This window comes from Phyllostomus hastatus, unplaced genomic scaffold, assembly GCF_019186645.2.
Source record: "Phyllostomus hastatus isolate PE091 unplaced genomic scaffold, TTU_PhHast_1.1 phas_contig_402, whole genome shotgun sequence".
In the NCBI taxonomy this organism is placed as follows: domain Eukaryota; kingdom Metazoa; phylum Chordata; class Mammalia; order Chiroptera; family Phyllostomidae; genus Phyllostomus; species Phyllostomus hastatus.
The window spans coordinates 36,696-56,538 of record NW_025333873.1 but is presented as its reverse complement, the minus strand read 5'-3'; the positions used below and the strand labels follow the sequence as shown (position 1 = coordinate 56,538).

Sequence of the window (19,843 nt, the reverse complement as noted above, 5' to 3'; positions counted from 1 at the left end):
TTGAGGGACTCATCCAAGCTTCCACAGTCACGAAACGGGCGGGAGACCCAGGCGGCCAGGCCCCAGAGGTCACGCGCTGCCCCGCTGCCTTCCACTGCGGGGGTTAACACGTGGTAGCCCGCGAGCCAAATCTGACCCGCTGCCTGTTTTTATAATTAAAGTTTTATTGGAATGAAACACTTGCCTCTGGCTGGTTTTGTGCTACAATGCCAGGGTCGGGGAGTCGCAACAGAAGCTGCATGGCCCGCAAAACCCAAAACGTTCACAGGAAAAGCCGACCCATTACCCAGTGCCTCTCAAAAAGCTTCTGTGGAAAGTGTGTGTGTGTGTGTTTATATGCTCAAGAGAACTCCTCACTTTGCAGGTTAGTCCCACAGAGGAGCCAGAACAGACAAAACACAAATAAAAAAATTGTTTTCTGTAAGGAGCAGCTGAAGACGAGAGTAATGCTGAGAGAGAAGTTTAGGTGAGTAAGGGGGCAAATAGCTTCACTGACATTCACATAATTCCCACTTTCTTCCCTGGAGGCTTGCGCACGACAGTAAGGAGCTTGAAGCAACCTACAAACAACTCAAGTAAGTCATTCGCCAGTGGTCAGCACCCTCCGCTGCGGTCAGCAAGGGCTCCTGATATGAGCTCTGCACGGTCTGCACTTACTTGGAAGAGCTGGACGTTGGCTGGAGGGTCTTTCTGGAAGAGTAGGGTGGCACTGGAGAAGGTGGGGTCCAGTCTACCACACTTCTGTGGAGACAAGAAAACAGAAGTGATCATAACTATTTGTATCATTGACTCTGACCTTGGCTGTCCCCAACCGGTAAAAGTAAACTTTTATACCCTTATTATACCCTTTTATACTTATTATACCCTTTATACCCTTTTTTGCCCTCCTCGTATTTTACACTCCTTCCAGTACCGCCTGGATCCACCTCCACACCTGAGTGTGGGCTCTGAGAAGTCAGGGTTGAGTCCCAGCCCCAGGCTGTCTGCCACTACCCCTGCCCTCTGCACAATAAGGGGCTCGTGCTCCCTCCCACACACGGACCACTTTGCCTCCTCCCCATGTTTGTGGGTGCTGCCCTCCCAGCTGGGACACCCTTCTCCTTCAGCCTTCCTGGGAAAGTCTTCCTCTTCCTCCTCAATTCTGTACGAGATGTACTTAATGATACAGGAAATGTTCACAATATAATCTCCAAGGAATCAAGAGGGAAATAAAATTCCATACGCAGCATGACCCCAAATTTATTTAGAAAACGATAGCTCCAAATCAAAAGACAGTAATGTGATGGATGGAAGGAAGGACAAACAGAGAAAGAGATGGAGCAATCTCAGACAGAACGAGAGAGACAGGGGACAGATGAACGTAGGAAAAAGGTCAGAGGAATAAACAAAAATATTAGCAGCAGTGTAGGATCTCAGAATCATTTTTTTCTTTATACAATTCTGTATTTTTTAAGTTTTCTATAACTTCTTATTACTTTTATATTCAGAAAAAAGCAAGTGTCATGAATGTTTTTAAAAGAGGAATTTTGCTCTGCGGTCCGCACACTGTGAAGCTCCCCCCGTTTGGTCCCCAGGCTCGTCTCCGCAGCAGTCACACTAGACTGGCCTTCACTGACCATGTCCTCTCCCACTCTAGGCTGCCCCCTAGTGCTCAGGGCAATCTTACTGTATAAAAGGTGCAAAATAAATGCTGTTGGCGAACAGATGGGGGGGGGGTGCTGGGCCCCGCCAGCCAGCACCCCCTCTCGAATGCACATCCTCGCAGGGGCTGTAGAATCCCCACCTGACACCCTCGCTCCACTGTACGCTCCCATCTACCTACAAACCACGGGTGCAGCAGATTTTATAGCGGAGACTTGGAGAGAGGGGTGACCTGGTCAAGTCCTCACATGAGATAATGACAGAGCCGGGACAAGAATCCACGCCCCTGGCTCCCAGCCCAGGGCTCCACCTCTCAGCCACCTGCTGGCTTCCACCTCTGTGTGGCTGCCTGGGCTGTGACCCTGGTCCTCGGTCCTCTGCCCTTTGACAGCCAGAGGAGAGAAGCAAGTTCACCACCTGGTCCCCAGCTCTGCCTCAGCCAGAGCAGCTGCCCAAACCCCCACACAAAAGTGCCGCAGAGAGTCCGTGCCCGGCCCAGGCCCCCCCCACACTCACATTTTCCGGGTCCTCTTTGCCCAGCTTCTGAAGCACCGTCAGGTAGAACTTGAAGAAGAAGCTGAGGGTGAGCGTGCGCCGGAACTCCACCATGCCGCCAGGGGCGTCGGGGGACAGCTGCAGCTCGTCTGCCAGGCCTGCGCACACCTCCTGCAGCAGCTCCTCGTTCCAGGAACTGCCAGAGAGCACGTGTGGGACGGCGGCCCTCCCCAGCCCTCAGGAGGTTTTCGTGTGCACACTAAGCGCAGGGCCTCAGAGTCATAGGAATCTGGGCGCAAAGTCTGCTTCAGAGACTCATCGTTACGTGGCTGTAGGCACGCTACTTAACCTCCTTGAGCCTCAGTCTCCTCGTCTTCAAAAACAGATGCAGTTTTAAAAGTCCACAAAAGTAACAGTTAAATCTACTGAGTCCTTACAATGTCCTAAGTGCTTTAGATGATACATCATTTTTAGGAGGAAAAAATTTCATACTCGTTTTACCAGTGAGAAAACTGAGGCATGGTTGGCTTATTATATTACCCATCTGGTAAGTGTTGGAGCTAAGAACTGGGACCAAGGAGTCAAACCCCCAAGTCAAGCCTCATCTATCCATGCAGTTATGGCAAGGGTTACACAGGGTAGCGCCATGAAGTCCTCGGTACAATTGCTGCCATAGAGTAGCCATAGCAATAGCAGCAGCAGTGCTAAGAGAAGTAGTAGCGATACCAATAGTAGTAGTACCTGCAACAATATTACTAGTAGTAATGCTAGCATTGACAGGCGCAGTACTAGTAATAGTACTAGAAGAAGCAATAGTAATAGCAGTAGTAGAAAGAGAAGTAACATAGTAGTGGTAGTTGAAGAAGCAGTAGTAGTAAAATAATAGCAAAAGCATCGGTAACACAACTAGTAGTGGTAGAAGTAGCAGCAGCAACAGCAGTGATGTGCCTATGAGGAATAACAGTAGCAGTAGAAGCAGCAGTAGCAATAGCAATAATAGTTGTGGCTGTGTAACAATAGCAATTGCAGGAGCAATAGTAGTGGCTGGAGTAGCAATGGTAATAGTACAGCAGCGGCAATACTATTAGTAGCGATGCTACTAGCAGTAGCAATAATTGTATAGTAGTCATAACCATGGTGATAGCAGTAGCAATGGTAGTAGTAGCAACAATAATAATACTGTGAGTAGTCACAGTAGCAGCAGCAGCAGCACTGATATGGTAGCAGCAGTTTTATTTTGCTATTAGCTCTTACTTTGACAGCTGCTTCCGAGTAGTCTTAAGGGCTGAGATGGTTCTGTCGGACATTCCGCCATAGCAAAGGGCCAGCTCCTTCACCTCTGTGGTCCCTGGATGGAACAAGACTCTCATGCCGCAGGTCACCTTGGCTATGTCATCTTCTCTCCGGGAGGCCTGCTTAAATGCTGAGAAAAACTCGCCCTGAAAAAGAACAGAAAGGTACCTGTTTCTTACCCTGTTTTGCAAGGACTGCAAGTGGTGAGCCTGAAACACAGGGTCCCGAGGCTCGGGGAAGGAGACAGCGCCATTGCAAACCAGCGAGGGGGCTGCTGATGGGCTGCAAGATCGAGGCATATCTGATGACCGAGTTTTCAGGAGAAGTTCCACATAACATGCCCAGAATCTGGTGGGGTCAGGATTTCTGTTAGTCAGGAAACTGAGAGGCAGAGACAAAGAAGAACAACAGAGCACTCTCAACCCAACAGCTGGGAGGGGAAGGCTGTTTTCACCCAGTCTCCTCAGAGACCCCCCTCAGGCCCACTCGGCTTCCCCACCCTGGGGCCCAGTCTCAGGGCACACTGGCCTCTCCAGGGGGCTGTGCCAAAACCTCTGTTGGCTTGTTGGCCTCTCAAGCACACACACCAAAATCCCAAAGGGTATTTGAAACCGCCTCCGGCTCGCAGCCTCCTCGGAGGCTAACTCGTCTCTCCCAGCAGTCTAGCGGCTACGACTCTCTCCCGACAGAAAGAATCACACTATGAGACAGTCGCTGCCTCGGTGCTCTGATCATACATTCCCTGCCCATTCATGGAAGCCGGGCTCCGTCTTTGCAAATAGAAAGAACACGTGATCACTTTCCAGGTGAGAACCCTCTGAGGTCAAGTCCTTTCTATGTCACGTCCCCCTGAGATTTGAACTCACCCTGGCACCACAGATTCTGACTCACGTGAAAGGTCGGCAGTTGAAGGAGAAGTTTACTAGAGAACGCACAACGAGACACACCCTGGGGTCCAACACGACCACGGGCTTTTGTGTGAGGAAGCCACAGAAACCCCTCCTGAGGATCGAGCTAGTTCCGATTCCTGGCGTCAGACGTGGGCCTGGGGCAATGAGCACAGAGCTTGAACTTGGCTCTGGAACAGAGGTTGAGGCTGCTGGCGCCCAGGACGGTGCCAGCCCACAGCAACGCTTCGCAGCAGCCGTGAAAGGCCAGTGTCGGGTTGCCCGCTGTCCTGTCTTGAGAAACTCTTCTTGCTTCGGGGTATTCAAGTCTCCTCTCTTTTATGAAATATTTTGTGTGAAATATATTGTGGACGTCCCTTGCCTGGCCACATGGAAACCAGGCAGAACTATGCTTGTTTTCATCTCCTTTCCCAACCTCATAATTTAAATTTTTTTTTTTTTACTGATCTGTGAAACACAAAACTCTGGGAATCACTGCTCAAATGGTCTATCTGAGGACAAGCTAGAAAACCATTAAGAAACCACCTCAGGGATGTAATTGCTCTAATCGAATTAGCATTCTCATTAAGGAGGTTAAAATTAGCAAGGGCGAAAATGCCGGAGACACTCCTTCGAGCACTGGCTGTGGTAAACCCTTAACACGCGCCCTCCCAGCTGGCTCCCCAGCCTCTCACAGATCATTTCTAAGAGGCTCACCCTGGGACGGGCGGCCGCCGAGAGGGGCAAGAACCACAGCAGGCGAAGCTGCCGTAGGCACCAGGAACCCAGCAAGGCGGCCAGAGGCTCCCAGACCGGCCCGAGAAAGTTGGGAAACCTGCTCGAGAAGCAGAGCTCTTCGCTCACACCAACCCAGAACAAGGTCAGCGGGGTAAACAGCTTCTCAAGCCCCAGGGCGGCGTGTGAGGATCTGACGTCTGGGCGGCTTCTCCCCTGAGCGCGCAAGCCCCACACTTCACCTTGTGACACCGAGTCTCCCCTGACCTGGGCAGGAACACTCAGCTGCTGCATGGGTTCTTGACCCTGTGTTGCCGGCTGCCAGAGGGAGATCTCCCCTGGCTCCCACGCATCTACCACAAACCTTATGAATTACTGTTCAGACCTCACGATAAACTGCCCAGTAGGCAACCTTGTGCCCATTTTACAGATGAGAAAAATGGGGCTCAGGAAGGTGAAACGAAGGGCTTGGGATCACACTTTTAGCTTCTGTCTATGTCCTCTGTTCCCTAAGCTAAAAGTTCTCATCATCCAGAGAGGAATATGGTTAGTCAAAGGCCAAGTTCAGAAATAAGAAGACCGACAGTAAAGTTCAGAGATGCTAAGGTTGGCCCCAAGGCCGACTCGGGTCTCCTTTTCTGGAGCCTGGCAGTTGTGGGAGTGATTTGGGCACCACATCTTACCCTCCTGCTGTAGGGGATCTCGATGGAAAGCAGAATCTCCTCTGGAGCTAGCAGGGTCTTTCTGTAGGCAGGGAAGAAGGTGTGGTCCATTGGAACGGTTCTCCTGGTGCCTGTGCAGGGGCAAGATGGAGAGGGACCAACGTGAGAGAGCACAGGACCACCCACCAGTGGGCTCCTCCATCCTGGTCCCTGCTGCCCCCAGTCAGAGGGAGCAGATGGCACAGTTGGGGTCAAGGTCCTCCATCTGAAATCCTTAAGCAATGTTGTGCTGGTGAATGCTTACCAATGGGCTCTGTGGGGTTGGGGGTGGGGGGAGGAGGCCTGGTTCTGTGGTATAAATACTCCCACCATAGCCATTTTCAAGCTACCAGGTGACACTACTGAGTATGACATTGAAAAGAGGGTAATGGAGTTGCCTCAGCGGGCCCGCTGTCCTCTGAAAGGCCCATTTACAAGGCCGGCCACTGTCTGTCCTCTGGGAACTCCGATCCCGGGAGAGGTCCTACCGTTCCCTGGTAGGAACGGGTCATTGTGCCGAACTATTTATTAAAGAGCAGCTTGGTTTAGGCTGAGCACCTGCTTCCCTTCCGGGGGTCTGGACTTCGGCGTGTGCCAGGCCAAGCTGAGTGACCAGCCCCCATTAAAGCTCTAGGTGCTGAGTCTCTAACATGCTTCTCCGGTCATCCGCACTTCTTATGTGTTGTGGAGTCAGCCTGCTGCTGGGGGAGCTAAGTGCATCCTGTTAAGTGACTCCATGAGGAGAAGACTCTGGAAGCGTGTGCCTGGTTTCCCCCAGGCTTTGCTCCAGGCGTCATCTCCCCCTGCCAATTCTGTTTTGTGTCCCCCTTCTACAGCAAGTCCGAGCCAGGAGCACGGCCATATGCTGAGCCTGTGGTCCCTCCGGCCAGTCGTCCAGCTGGGAGAGGTGCTGGGGACCCTCAGACAAGGGACGATGCACAGAAGCCCACTGTTAGATGGCATTTCCACTGCGGATACAGTAGGTGGAAGTAACCTCAGCAGCACAGGCAATAGTGAGATGAAGTAAAATAATTAGGAAGTGGTGACTTTTGAGTATTCATTAGCTTTGTTATCAATACCATTTATCTCGTAAGTTCATATAACTGAAGTCTTAATAATGGCCACGTTTAACAAACGCTGAAATCCCAGCAATCAGCTATGCTGAGCTGGTGCATTCTGGCTCCTGCACACCGCTAGGTGAGGCATCTGGTGACAGAGCCCGTTGTGACTTTCTAATAAAGAAACGGCCCGGCTCTCCCAGTCCCCCATCACAGGGGACCCCTCGCAGCTTCCAGGAATCCAAACTGTAGGACAGCTGGGTCGTTGCACTTTGGACTCTGTGCCTCCAGAAAGTAACTTCTCCTGTGAGATGCTCTCCCCCAGGACCCTTTGCATGAGGCCGCTCACCTGTGGACACGATGGTCAGCTTGGCCCCGCTGGCCATGAACACGGGGTTGAGGTCAGAGATGGGGCTGGCGGTGATGATGTTCCCTCCGATGGACTAGGATGAGTGGAGAGTGCACGTGAGAGCCCACCCAGGAACCTCTGTTCGCCCAGCTGGCTCCCGAGCACAGGACAGGAGGGCAGCACCTGCTGAAGGGACACCTGACCCCCAGTCCCTGTAGACATGAGACTGGCACAGCGAGAGCCCCAGCGCTCAGAACAAGGCGCAAAACTTGAGATCCAAACACTTGGGACTGGGGCACAGGTCCGAGATCTACGGGTCGGTAAACCAGAGTCAGCGCCTTGAAGTGTGTTTGTTTAATTTCACCCCAACTTCTTCTGAAACGGGGGAGGTGGTTTATCACAGAGGTCATATAGAGTTGGTTCATCAGAAACAGGAGATAAAGAGAAAGGAAAAAGAGAAAGAAGACTCAAGGATAAACAATTTGTTCTAACTGGACCTGAGTTTCCTGGAAACTTGGCAAAGACACGGGGTTCTCGTTACTGGGAGGAGGAAGAAAACCAACTGCAGAACAAAACGAGTTCTTCCTGGAAGTGGAGTCCAGCCTCGCTGGGAACTCAGCGGGGATTTCTGAGTTTCTATCTCCTCATCTACAGCCAGAACCGGCAGGTGCTGGGAGCAGGGTGTGGGGAATGAGAATAGGCTGTTTTGTTTTAATTTTTTTTTGGTTTTAATTTTTTTAAAAATAGAACGGAGCCCTGGCTGGCGTAGCTCAGTGGATTGAGCACAGGCTGCGAACCAAAGTGTCGCAGGTTCAATTCCCAGCCAGGGTACATACCTGGGTTGCAGGCCATAACCCCCAGCAACCGCACATTAATGTTTCCCTCTCTCTCTCTCTCTCTCTCTCCCACCCTTCCCTCTCCAAAAATAAATAAATAAATAAATAAATAATCTTTAAAAAAAATAGAACGGAATGACTAGCTTTCCTCCCACCAGCACCACCAATTACGAGCCTCCGCGGCAGGGGGCGCGCGCACACCCCTGCACCCTGGGAACCTGGGGGCCAGTCTGAAGGCGGGCTGTGAGCCCTGAGCCCGCAGGCACACCCCTCCCTCCTCTCAGGTGGGTCTACCTCCGGCTCTACCCCCAGCTCTAAAACCCAGAGCCCCTCCCTGTTTGGGCTTCTCTCTAACTTATCTCTCCTCCACCTGCTGAGAGCCTGGGCCAAGTTCAGGATGAGGGGCCAGGAGACTCCACCTCCCCAACCTCAGGGAAAAGACTGAGTCACAGAGTGAGCACTACCTGACTGGCCCACAGACCTTCATCAGAGGCACCTGCGGGGCTTCCCCCCACTCCCCGCCCTGGGGTGTCTAGGCTAGAATGCCTGAGGGCAGGGCCCAGGGGTCTGCATCTTTAACCTCAGGCAGGTCTGAGCACTAAAGTTCAAGGCCCCAGAGTCTGCAGCAGAAGCCAGACCAGCCTTGTGAAGAAAGACCCCATCCTCTGGGCCTCATGGGCCCCTGACCGGGGACTCACCGCCACAGACTTGACCTGCTTCCCCGCAAACCAGCGCAGCTGCTCCAGGACACCCCTGAACACCTCGGTTTTGTGCTCGGGGAGCTCGGCAACGGCATCTCGCAGGGTCTTTTCCACGGTGCTCAGGGGGCAAGAGGCCCCGAAGGAGATACCTGGGAACACACACGCAGAATAACAGCGATCCCCTTCCCAGCACAGGAAAACACTTCCTACACAGAATCCCCGAAGCTGCGCAGCAGCCTGGGTGAGGCTGCCCCAGGACTTGCATCCTTATGTGAACGAGGAAAGGAAGGCCCGGAGAGCTTACGTGGCTGGCCCGACAACGCACAGCTAATAAAATGTCCAGGACTGAACCCCAGGCCTCTTGTCCCACAGCCAGAGTGCTCTCTCCTCTAAACCAGTGGTTCTCGACTCCACAAAACCAGATCTCTGAGGGTCAAGTCCTGGCATTTTTTTAAAAAAGCACCCAGGCACTCCCCCGCCACCTGACCCCTCACCCATAAGGGATGTTCAGCCAGGATTAAGGCAACTATTAAAACTCTCATAGCCTTGCCCACAGGCACCCTACCATGGATGCTACAAGGAATAAGGCAGTGAAGGGTGCCCTTCCCCTGTGCAGGGTGGCTCCAGGACAAGCAGGTGACAGAGAGAGCCAAAGGGGAGGGTGTCCTGAAACCCACCAACTCCCTACGGGACCCTCCCCAGCATCCCAGCCCCCCTGGGGGCTCAGGGGAACCTCCCTTACCCTCTGGTCCACGCTCCACTAAATTCAGCTCAGGGATCCAGGCTGGGCAGACGATCAGAGGAAACAGCCTGTTCTTAAACTTCACCTCAACGCCTCAAGAGAAATGAAAGCCTGAAGTTAGAGGCCTGTGTGTGTGTTTAATAACAATATTAGAAAGAACTCATAGATGCAGACAAGTGTGGCAATTGTGGGGGGGGGGCAAGGGGGGCTGGGTGGGAGAGGAAGAGGGTATAGGAGGGGTAAATGGTGATGAGAAAAACAAAAATAAATATCAGAAAACACAGGAAATTAAGATACGTCAGTAACCCTCCTAAGCACTACGTATGCATTTACTCCGCACGACAGCCCTAGGAGATGCTGTGGTTTTCTCTGTTTATCGAGGAAGAAACTGAAGCTCAGGGAGGCTAAGTTTCTTGCCCAAATCACACAGCTAAGAATAGGTGCATTTCAGTACTTGAGCTATTCTAAGAGTCAGGGTATAACAGTAATCATAACACAAAAGTCTAACGTTCAAACACAGAGGGGCATGGAGAGAAAAAACTTTAAATCTGCTAATCAAGGTACAAACGTCTACGAACAGACTTGCTCCTTTCCCTCAGACTCAGTGACGCAGCACCTCTCCCAGCCCTGCCCGCAGGGCTGTAGAGGGACAAGGTTAAAGGAGAAATGAGCACCCATCATCCCACATCCCACACATGCTGCTCAGGAATCGTGAAGGGTGAGCCAGACTTTGTGGAGCCGGGCCGCCTGATAAACCAGCTCCCGGGACAAAGAATGCAGGTGGATAGGTCTCTCTCTACGGCCAGCCTCCCCAAGGCCCTGCCCCAGCTCTGGGCCTCCCAGCCTCCCCAACGCCCTGCCCCAGCTCTGGGCCGCCGGCTACTCTGTTGGGCGGGTGTACAAGGGAGGAGGGGGCGGAGCAGATGGAGCAATCTTAAGAAATTATCTCTAATTTGAAGCGGCACAACTCAAGTTCCCCTGACCTGTTGCCATATTGTGGGCCTCATGTCCCAGGTGGTGGCACCAACTGGGCAGGTGGCCATGTCATAGGCAATGCAGTCACACTCGGACATTTCCTCCCCTTTGTCTTGCCACAGCAGCCCCAGAGAAGGGTGGAGAGAGAGATTCGTGAATGGAACGACTAGCCTCCACCAGGCGCATCGCCCCCTCCTGACTCAGGCAAGGAGACCCGTGAGGGAGAGAGCTGTGTCCGGCTGACTTCAGCGCCTCGGGCTCCCCCAGAGTACCTGGCACCGAGCTGGCGCTCTGCACATGTTCATGGAGAACACTCGTCAAGGATCTCGGTTAATACTCAGAATAAGCCTCGAAGGAGGTATTATTCACGCACACATGAGACAGGACAATGAGCGCAGCAGGGGAGAGGTCATTTTTCTAGGGACACGTAGCCAGCCTGGGGTTGAACCAGGCTGTCTGACTCCAAAGCCAGACTTTTGCAGAAGGTCAAGCGCCCAGGCTTCCTCAGTGGGTCTCTGCCCCCAGGCAGCCCCAGGCCCCCCTTACCGATCTCCGTGTTCCCCACCACCAGCTTGGCGTCAGGGTGCTGAGCTTTAAGGTCCAGCAGCTGCTTCAGGGTCGAGGCCTGGATCCAGGTCACACGTTCCCCTTCAAAGCGCAGCTGCTTCAGGGGAGTGTCCTTCAGCCTCTGGAAAACGACACTTTCTCACCGAGCCGTCTCCCTTCTCCCCACCGCCACGTCCCACTACTGCCCGGGCTTTCGCGCCACAGTGGCACCGACTCTCCCACTGACTGATTACTGAATTCAGAGTGGAAACACCTGTCGGGGAGAAGGGCGGGGAACCACCTCGTGTGGAGCCAGGAACTAGGTTACAGCTCTCACACTCCTGATCTCGCTGAGTCCTTAGGAGACTCAGCAAGGGAGGCATTCTGAGCCCCGTCTCTTACAGGCAAAGGACGAACCTGAGGATCGGGGAAGTTGTGGGACCTGCCAATAGTCACCAGCCACAAGGCCACCTGAGCTGTCCCCACTGTCTCGAGGAGGTGCAGCGGACAAGGTGTGGGGGAGGACCAGGAAAGAAAGGGGTGTCGGAGGGAATGCAAAGGAGAGCTGGTTCTCCTGTGTGAGAGGTGACGTGGGGAAAGACAACCCCAAATCAGACTGATTCTGCACAATCCCGAGAAAGACATCCCGGCGGCCTGCTGCAAAGCCCTCCTCTCTGGCCTGTTGAACTCGTAAAGCAGTCTTCATGTGCTCAGCCACCCCCGGAGGTGTCTGCACTGGAGGAGCTCTGAGGGTGGCTTGATTCCCTCCTGACCATAAACGCTGGACTGAAGGAGCAGAATCATCAAGATAAGAAAGTGAGTGTGAGAGGCGTCCTTCACAGAGAGCTGCAGGCCACGGGCTGTGCCCCTTGGAACACTGCTCTGTTTGTGTGCTTGCTTGCTCGCTTGCCTGTTTAATGAATGACTGTTTACAGAGAGGAGGTGGGCTGCTGGGGGGGGGTTGTGCGGGTATGCACTAGATTTAGCCAGGAGGTCAGCAGATGCGTCGGAAGCACCTGTGACGGCACACAGTGTGCCAGAGAGATCTATTCGGTGTCCTCAGAGTGACACATGGGAGACGGGGAGAAATGAGGGTCCCTGTGGGAGTCTGCAACAGAGGGATTTGATCCCCTGGCTGTCAGAGAAAGGAAGACAAGTTCAGGCTGAAACCTAAAGGACAAGGAGAAACACAAGTTCCCAGGGTTATGAAGTCAGGTGGGTCTCCACAGGCTCATGACGCAGAGCCCCGGATGGGCCTGCACCGAGACATCACCTACCAGCAGCTCCGGGGGAAAGATGGGCTCCTGGGTGGGATCCAAGGGCATGAACTCCTCTGGGTTGAACAGAGATGGCGAGAGAGTGATCTGCTGGGAAAGGGAACAGATGTGTGGTTCAGTGTCTCCTCTGCTGAAATGCCCCAGAGGACCAGCCCAGCCCTCGGTCCACGCGCTCCTGTGCAGACCACAGCAGGCTGGTGGAGGGGCAGGCCGCTCCTGCAGGGCAAGAACAGGAGGTCCTACCACACAACCCAGGGCTGATGTGCACAGTCACCACCCTCTTCAGTCTGGGCACGACTGTTTCCTCTTCCAGCCACCGCTGCCAAGAGTGTGGAGAGAGCCTGCTGGCTGGCTGGCTGGCCCCTTTGAGCTGATGTTGGCCCCCAGGATTCTAGAGAGAAAAGGGCCCACTTACTGTGCCCTCTTTCTTCTGGTTCATGCAGCAGTTCGGGTTGTCCGCATTTCCTCCGCAGCACCCGCCACCCTAGAGAGAGGACCGTCGTTCACACAGAAAGTACGTGCGAAGGGTTTTCACAGAAGGGAAAGAACCTACATGATTCATGGCCGGTGAAATCCAGCTCTTCACACCTATTTCACCAAAAATAGTATTGGCAGGTACCCAGTCCCACCCCACCTGCCTTTGCACAGAGGTAAGGCCTCTGCTTTAACTACTTTTTCTTGCCTGGGAATAACTTGTGAATAAACAAATGAGCTCTCTCTGGAAAGCAGCAGTGAAACTTAGTGATAAGAACACTTCTCCAAAAGGATACGTCCTCCTACTTTATCAAAACATATCTTTGTGCCCATTTCCCCTAGCCAGTGCTGCGTCCTCAGGAAATGATTTGACAGAAATTCCCCTGGTTCTCTCAGCACCCAAGGGCCCCCTCTTCTAGGTCCATCGGGTTCTTGCCTGGGCACCTTGAAGGCTGGAATCTTGGTGGCCCTCCTGACAAGAGCGCCCAAGGACTGGGTGCTGGGCTGGGAGACGTGCCCAGGGGGTGTGCCCGATGGCCTCGCCACTGATTCCCAGACATGCTCGCCAGGACGCGAGGCACTCCTCACTCCTCACTCCTCACTCTGGGCCTGTCCCGGAGGAAGTCTACAGGTCTGATATGACCCCTTACCGGTGGACTTGCCCAGGACCTCTCAGGAGCCAACAGCCGAGCACAGAGTAGAGTCTGGCTTGACGCCTCTCAGAACCGAGGCGTCAGGAAAGGGGTGTGTTCCCATGACTGAGGTGCCCCCAAGCAGGAACCTCAGCTCAGGACCTCAGAAGCCCCTCCAGGATCATGGAGTGGTGCTGAGAGGTGAAGGTGGGGAAAACTTCCAAGCACAGCCAGGCGCATTTCCAGGGCGGCCGACTCCTGGAGGGGCGGGCCTGCGGCAGCCCTTCTGCACTGAGTCACGGGAGACACCATTCTTCCCTGACACTTCCCGAAGGACAAACCAAGCCCACTGCTGTTCCCCAGAAGGCGCTCAGAAGGCCACGGCGCCAAAAGTGAGGCTTTCGAGAACTAGACGGCACTGCCAGACTTGGCACTGGCGGAAAAACCTCCCCTTGCCTCAACCCCCTGCAGATGCTGCTGTAAGTGCAGAAGTGCAGAGATCCCCCCCACCCCCCGCACACACAGTTTGGCTGTCAGAGCTCAGAGCGGCCCTGTCTTGGACCTCTGCACCCCCGCCTTGCCCTTCCCCTTTCTACTTAGATGGAAAGGAAGAAAGAGAGGTGCCTATAGTGCCCCATCTCGTCTTTCTTCTCGAGGGAGGGATGCAGGGGGTTCACCAGGTCCCAAGTGAAGTGAGGGGCACCAGCCGCACTAACCCAGTTCTTGCGGGAAGGATGTCTTTCACAAGTACATTTGCCAGGTCATTGAAGTGCCAGCACGTTCTTGCTTAAGTCTGTGATCTTGATAATTCACCGATGTGCTCGTGACATAGACTGTTGTAATGAACAGCGTCTCACTGCACTCAAGGCGGCACTGCACTGAGGCTGGGCATGACTGCTTTTTCCTCCTGGAGAGGTTCCCCCTTTTCTCAGTAGGCTAAGGCAGGCTTATTTCTTATGGTTCCTTCATTTCCTTCCTCGCTGCTGGGCAGACACTGCCATTCCCTGCTGTGACCAGAGCACCTCCCTCTAGCAGACTCTCCTCACCCTTTTCTAGCATGTGCGATGGAAATGAAAACAACATGACCAGGTCTGTGAAAAGTGTGTGTAAAGCAAGAGGTAAAAGGCTCCGAAGGAAGGCTTGGGGGTCTCTAGTGAGTAACGTGCATGAGCTTCTGAGGACGCTCAGCACAGATCACTTTGGCTGCTCGGTGCACTCAGCTCAGCCCTGCTCTGCCAGGCAGCAGGGGTGAGGGGAGCACCGCCCACCAACAGAAGCAGGAGCCAACCCTGGGAAGGAGCATGATTGTCAGCTACACTCCAAAGCCCTTCTCTTTTGAGAAGCTAGGAGGGCTGGTTAAATTGTTTCTCTTTGAGAAGCCTTCTCTGAAGTCAGTTCGTGGACATGATGAACAATGGTTCTCAGGGAAGGCTGAACAATTTGTAAAGATCGAATATTGAGTCGTAGAAGAAATGTACCAGCATCATGGTTTATGGTTGCCATTTCCTGAATACATAAGGTATGTCCAGCATCATTCCGAGGGCTTTACAAGAGGTACTTTCAACAACAATTACAAGGTAGGTGTTATTATAATTCCCCATGTTAGAAACAAGAAAATTTGCCCAAGGCCATGAGTGAGTTAAGGGGTGAAATGGGATCTGAATCGAGGTCTGCAGGACTCTGAATCTGAGCTTCCGACCACTTTCCCTTAAATTCACACCCCTGAGTTCCTCATCGGCGTGTGGTGTTTTCCACCCTTATAAGCCCCGTCTGCATGTCCACCCCACTTTGAATTGTTTGAATGAAACACTCCTTTTGTATGGTACCAACCCTACAGGTCAGCAAAAGGCCACAGGAGCCTGTGGTTCTACCATCAACCCCAAATCACACTGGCAGAAGGAGGTCTGACTGGAGACGGGCTCAACATGACCCAGCTGGAGAGTCAGCTGAGAAACCTGAGGGGGTTAAGCCAAGAAAGCAGAGGCCGGTGTGTCTGTTTCTACAAGCAATGCCTGCACACCTTGGCTGGGGCTCCTCAACCAGAGTTCTACAAAACACCACAGGGGTTCACGAACTTGGAGAACTGATTAGCAGTTTCATAAGCCCAGCAGAGTGTCAGCCGCAGAAGGCAGCCAGGAAAGGCAGGAGCACATGGGTGCAGAGTCGGGCTGGGTGGGTTGTTATTACATCCCACACTCAGCAACTACGCCACATGCCAAGCATGCTGGTCTCCAAGGATGGCTGCCAAGCCAAAGTACCCCGAAGGAAGTCAGCTCCTGGGCACCAGGCCTCTTCCAGAATCAGTTCCTCTGGGCTTTTTCAGGTGGGAGTGGGGGGTGTGAGTCCCAATGGTGCTGATGAGAACCCCTCTCCAAATAAGAAGGGCAGTATCCATTGCCCATGCCTGGTCCCCATAGGGAAAGGACCTGCCACCTGGCCATCTGATCTCTCTTCTCCGTAACCCAGAGGCCCTTAGCATTCCTCCCAACTGTGATTCCTGAGTGTTGCTGCTTTAAGGGCGGGGCCACGGATGTCCTGGGGCCACCACTTACCTTGGCAAAGGTGCGGAAGCCCTGGAGGATGGGCCTGTAGCCTGTGCAGCGGCACAGGTTTCCTGGGGGAGGAGGAAGAAGTCGCAGGGTCAGCGCAGGCCACAGGGCAAGTGAGCAGTTTCTGGCTTAGCTCCAGCATCAGTCAGGTGCCTGCTGCACATTCTGTTTTCTCTTCCTGGAATGCCCCTCCTTGTCCTCTTCCTCCCTGTACTTCCGACTTTAAAACATCTATCACTTCTTCCAGGAAGCCTTCCCAGAATGCCCAGACTAACTCAGGTGCCCTTTTAAGTACTTCCCTGGTACCTAGTCACAGCTTTATGAGTGAAGTTATCAAACTGCATTATAAACTCTCTTCCCCTTTAAAGTATCAACTCCTTGGAGTGAGGACTGGATCTTTCATCCCCATGTCCCTTGTTTTCTGTAGAGTGCCTGACATATGCTGGGACTCAATACAATACGACTGAACAAATGATAGGGCTGAAATGGTGAATGGATGAGAAGCCTTCACTATTCAATGTCGAGAAACAGACACCTGGTCCAGAGTCCCAGGCCCACACACAGAGGGACGGTGAGAAGCCATCCCTGCCCACAGCTCAGAATCACAGCTGCCTTCCTCAGACGTGGCCTTTGCCCGGCAGAATCCTGCTCTGGTGAAAGCTGGGACAGAAGGGAGCAGTATCACTAGCCTCTGTGGATTTCCAAACGATGTCCTGAGCCAGCCGCCCACTGCTACCCCATCCTAGTACAGAGAAAGGGCAGGAAGACACCCTCAGAAAGATGAATTCTAAAGTGAGATGTCTCCAGCCTGAGTGTTTGTCAAACTAAGAGAGAGCCAACCCTCCAGCAGATCTTAGCCACTACACTGGGGTGCCCTGAACTTTGTCTCCAAAGGACAGTGCCGTGGACTCCTAGCCCATTCCCAGCTTCCACTTGGGCCCCATGCTGACCCCCACAGAGCCCCCATCTGCCATACCACCTCCTGGGCTGTGCCTAGAGGCCCGTACCTTGGAAAGCATCCTCGATCTCCTCGATGGTGGGCTCGGGCTCATTCCGGAGCAGCGTGTACATGCTCATGACCATTCCGGGGGTGCAGAACCCGCACTGGGAGCCATGGCTTTTGGAAATTCTCTCCTAAAAGGGACAGACAGCAGGGGCACCCTGTGTTGGGAGAACCCCTCTCAGACTCCACACATGGCTCAGCTGAAGCCAGGCCACACCAATGGGTCAGTGCGGGGTAGGAGTCACGGCACAGAGTGAAACCCTAGTGCCACCACTCAACAACTGTCACCTTGGGCACATTACCAGGCCTCTCTGAGCCATAGGTCCCTCATGCTAGTGCTCACCTCTAGAGCAGTGGCGAGGATTCAAAGAGATATTTACATAAAACTCTAAACATTATATACCTGGCATATACTGGGAATCCTGCCAATGTTAGTTATTCGTAGGAAAGTCCCTTTGAACAATAGTGACTCTCAGAAGCAACTTCTCAGCCTTCATTCCCTTCTCTGAACAAAGGAGGAAGCAGGTCCAGAGATTTAAGAAATTTATGCAAAGACACACGTGGTGAATGAAAGAACCACATCACATTCTGTTAACTGCACTACCCCACAACCCAACTCAACTCAGCCTTTATTGAGAACCAGCTGAATACATCTTATTCCAAACTAGAGTGCCACTGTCTCCTTAAGTGAAGGGAACCCCTGACACCCAGTGGGGGCATAAGATTTGAAAAATGTTTCATATAGAACTTGCTATAGTTCTATATGAACTATAGTTTCATATAGAACTTTCAATTGCTATATGCATTGAACATCACAGAATTTTCATTCAAACCTGCAAGATTTCCACTATAAGGAGATTCTCCAGGTCCACATTATCGTTACGATTTTGTCTCTTGGGATCCTCTCCTGGTACTTACATAAAGTAAAATTGCTAGAGCCTCATATTCCCAGGGCCTAGCGTGTCTTTCTATTCATTCATTTTGTCAACTTTTGCGGAGACCCTACTGTGTGACAGGCAGTGAAGAAGAGAGATGAGGTCTCTGGCCTCATGAAGCTCATGTCCGAGTAGGGAAACATATTGACCAAAAAAATAAATATACAAACACAAAGAAAAGTCCAGGTAAAGATCAGCGCTATGTAGAGAATTTGTGGAGGATGACAGGACCCAGAGTGACTCATGGTTCCTTGAAGGAGTCAGAAATGGTGGCTCCGAAAAGGGGACCTTTAAGTTGAATCTAATGCCACAGTTTGGATCAGGGAAGGGTGTCTTCCAGACAGAGGGAACAGCAAGTGCAAAGCCCGGCGTGCTCGTCACTAAAAGGTCAGTGTGGGTGGTACCCGCTGGGGCGAGGGAAATCCTGGGGGAGATCACGCGGCTCCTCGCAGGCCTGGGGAGGGATCCAGACTTGTACTCTGGGCGGGAACGGGAAGCCACTGTGTAGTAAGGTCTAACTAGTGGTTTTAAAGAATCACTCGGGCTGTTGGGTGGGGAATGGGTGGTAGGGGGCAAGGATAGAAACAGGAGACCAGGACACTGTAGTGGTCCAGACAAGAGGGGATAGTGGCTCAGACCAAGCAGTAATAGGGAAACTGAGAGAAAATGAAGGTTTTATTTTAGGATTTGGAGGTAGACACTGCTTCTGGAAAGATGGGGGTGGTGTATAAGAGAATGAAAGATGAGGCCTAGATGTTTGTGTTGAGCAATCGGATGGATGCTTTTGCCACTGACTCACAGGGAGGAAGCCTGGGCAAGAAAGAAGGAAAAGAATAGGGTTTTGTTAAGTTTGAGACTAAGACACCCATGTAGTGATACCAAGTAGGCAGGTGGGAGTGTGAATCTAACCTCTGAGGGGAGGTCAAAGTGGAAGATACAAATGTCAAGTACTAATCACATGTAGATGGTACTAAATTCACCTAGGGAGGGTGTGCAGATGGAGAAGGGAAGGGGCCCAGGCCGGCTCCCTGGGGCGCTGCAGCCATAGGGACTGAGCTGACGAGGAGCCCAGGAGCCAAGGAACCAGTGCATGGTGCGAACATGGAGAGGGAGGGGAACGAGGGGATGTCATGTCACAGAAACCAAGGGAAAAAACTAAGCGCACAGGGAGGAGTGGAATGTGGCTCTACAGCTTACCATATTTTGCCATATAGAATGTGCACTTTTGCCCAAATTTTTGAGGGAAAAATAAGGATGCACATTATACATGGGTAGTACTAATTCCATATTTATATAAATGTTTTTGATTCTTTTATTTATGCTTATGTGTTAAAAGTATAACTGTAGAAAGCAATAATGATACCCATATGTAAAATAATACCCTGGAATATGATCATTGGTTTTGTTTCTAAATATAAATAAATTAAAAATTGAATTAAAAAATTAAATTAAAAGAATTTTTCCTGAAAGTATGGGCCCAAAATGTGGGTGCGCGTTATATAGGCAAAATACGGTATTTGGGATCTGAAATAAGAGCATCAAGAAAAAGGACCTGTGCTATTGGAAAGGCGGGGGTTGCAGCCTAATATATGGCTGCAATTCCAGTGTTCAAACTGCTCATTCTTCCATCTCTTTGTCTCAGAGAATTAGTGCAAGCCCCAGTGAGCCTTCCCACATTTCCTGCAGGTTGGAGAGGTTGAGTAATTTCCCTTTCCTCCCTAAGAAATAAAGCTGTAGAGTGAAGTAACAGCACCCCACCCTGCTCTGCCCTCACCTGACGGGTCCCAGAGGCTCCCGCAAGGGGTATAATCAGCTTGTTCAACCAGAGGCCCTGGCTCCCAGGTGCACGTCAGTGACCACGGAAGGTGTGCCCTGAACAACAGGTCTCCCCAAATGGCCAAGGCAGGATTAAGACCTGGGCCTAGCTCCACACCCTCTGCGAACATAATCTCCCAAAGACACCTCCCCTCGCCTCAGCTTCCCCTAACAAAACGCACTGGGAACAACGGTCTTT

At 52.3% G+C, this 19,843-nt stretch overlaps 1 protein-coding gene across 1 annotated transcript in view; it reads right to left on the bottom strand.

Annotated features, from left to right (window-relative positions):
• XDH (xanthine dehydrogenase) overlaps positions 1 to 19,843 on the bottom strand; it is a 59,872-nt gene that overhangs the window by 28,097 nt on the left and 11,932 nt on the right. The window contains 12 exon segments of the mRNA XM_045844459.1: positions 658 to 741; positions 2,158 to 2,332; positions 3,391 to 3,575; positions 5,735 to 5,844; positions 7,160 to 7,253; positions 8,694 to 8,845; positions 9,439 to 9,531; positions 10,960 to 11,101; positions 12,237 to 12,323; positions 12,652 to 12,720; positions 15,895 to 15,956; positions 16,899 to 17,025. Coding sequence (XP_045700415.1) covers positions 658 to 741; positions 2,158 to 2,332; positions 3,391 to 3,575; positions 5,735 to 5,844; positions 7,160 to 7,253; positions 8,694 to 8,845; positions 9,439 to 9,531; positions 10,960 to 11,101; positions 12,237 to 12,323; positions 12,652 to 12,720; positions 15,895 to 15,956; positions 16,899 to 17,025 — 1,380 coding nt within the window.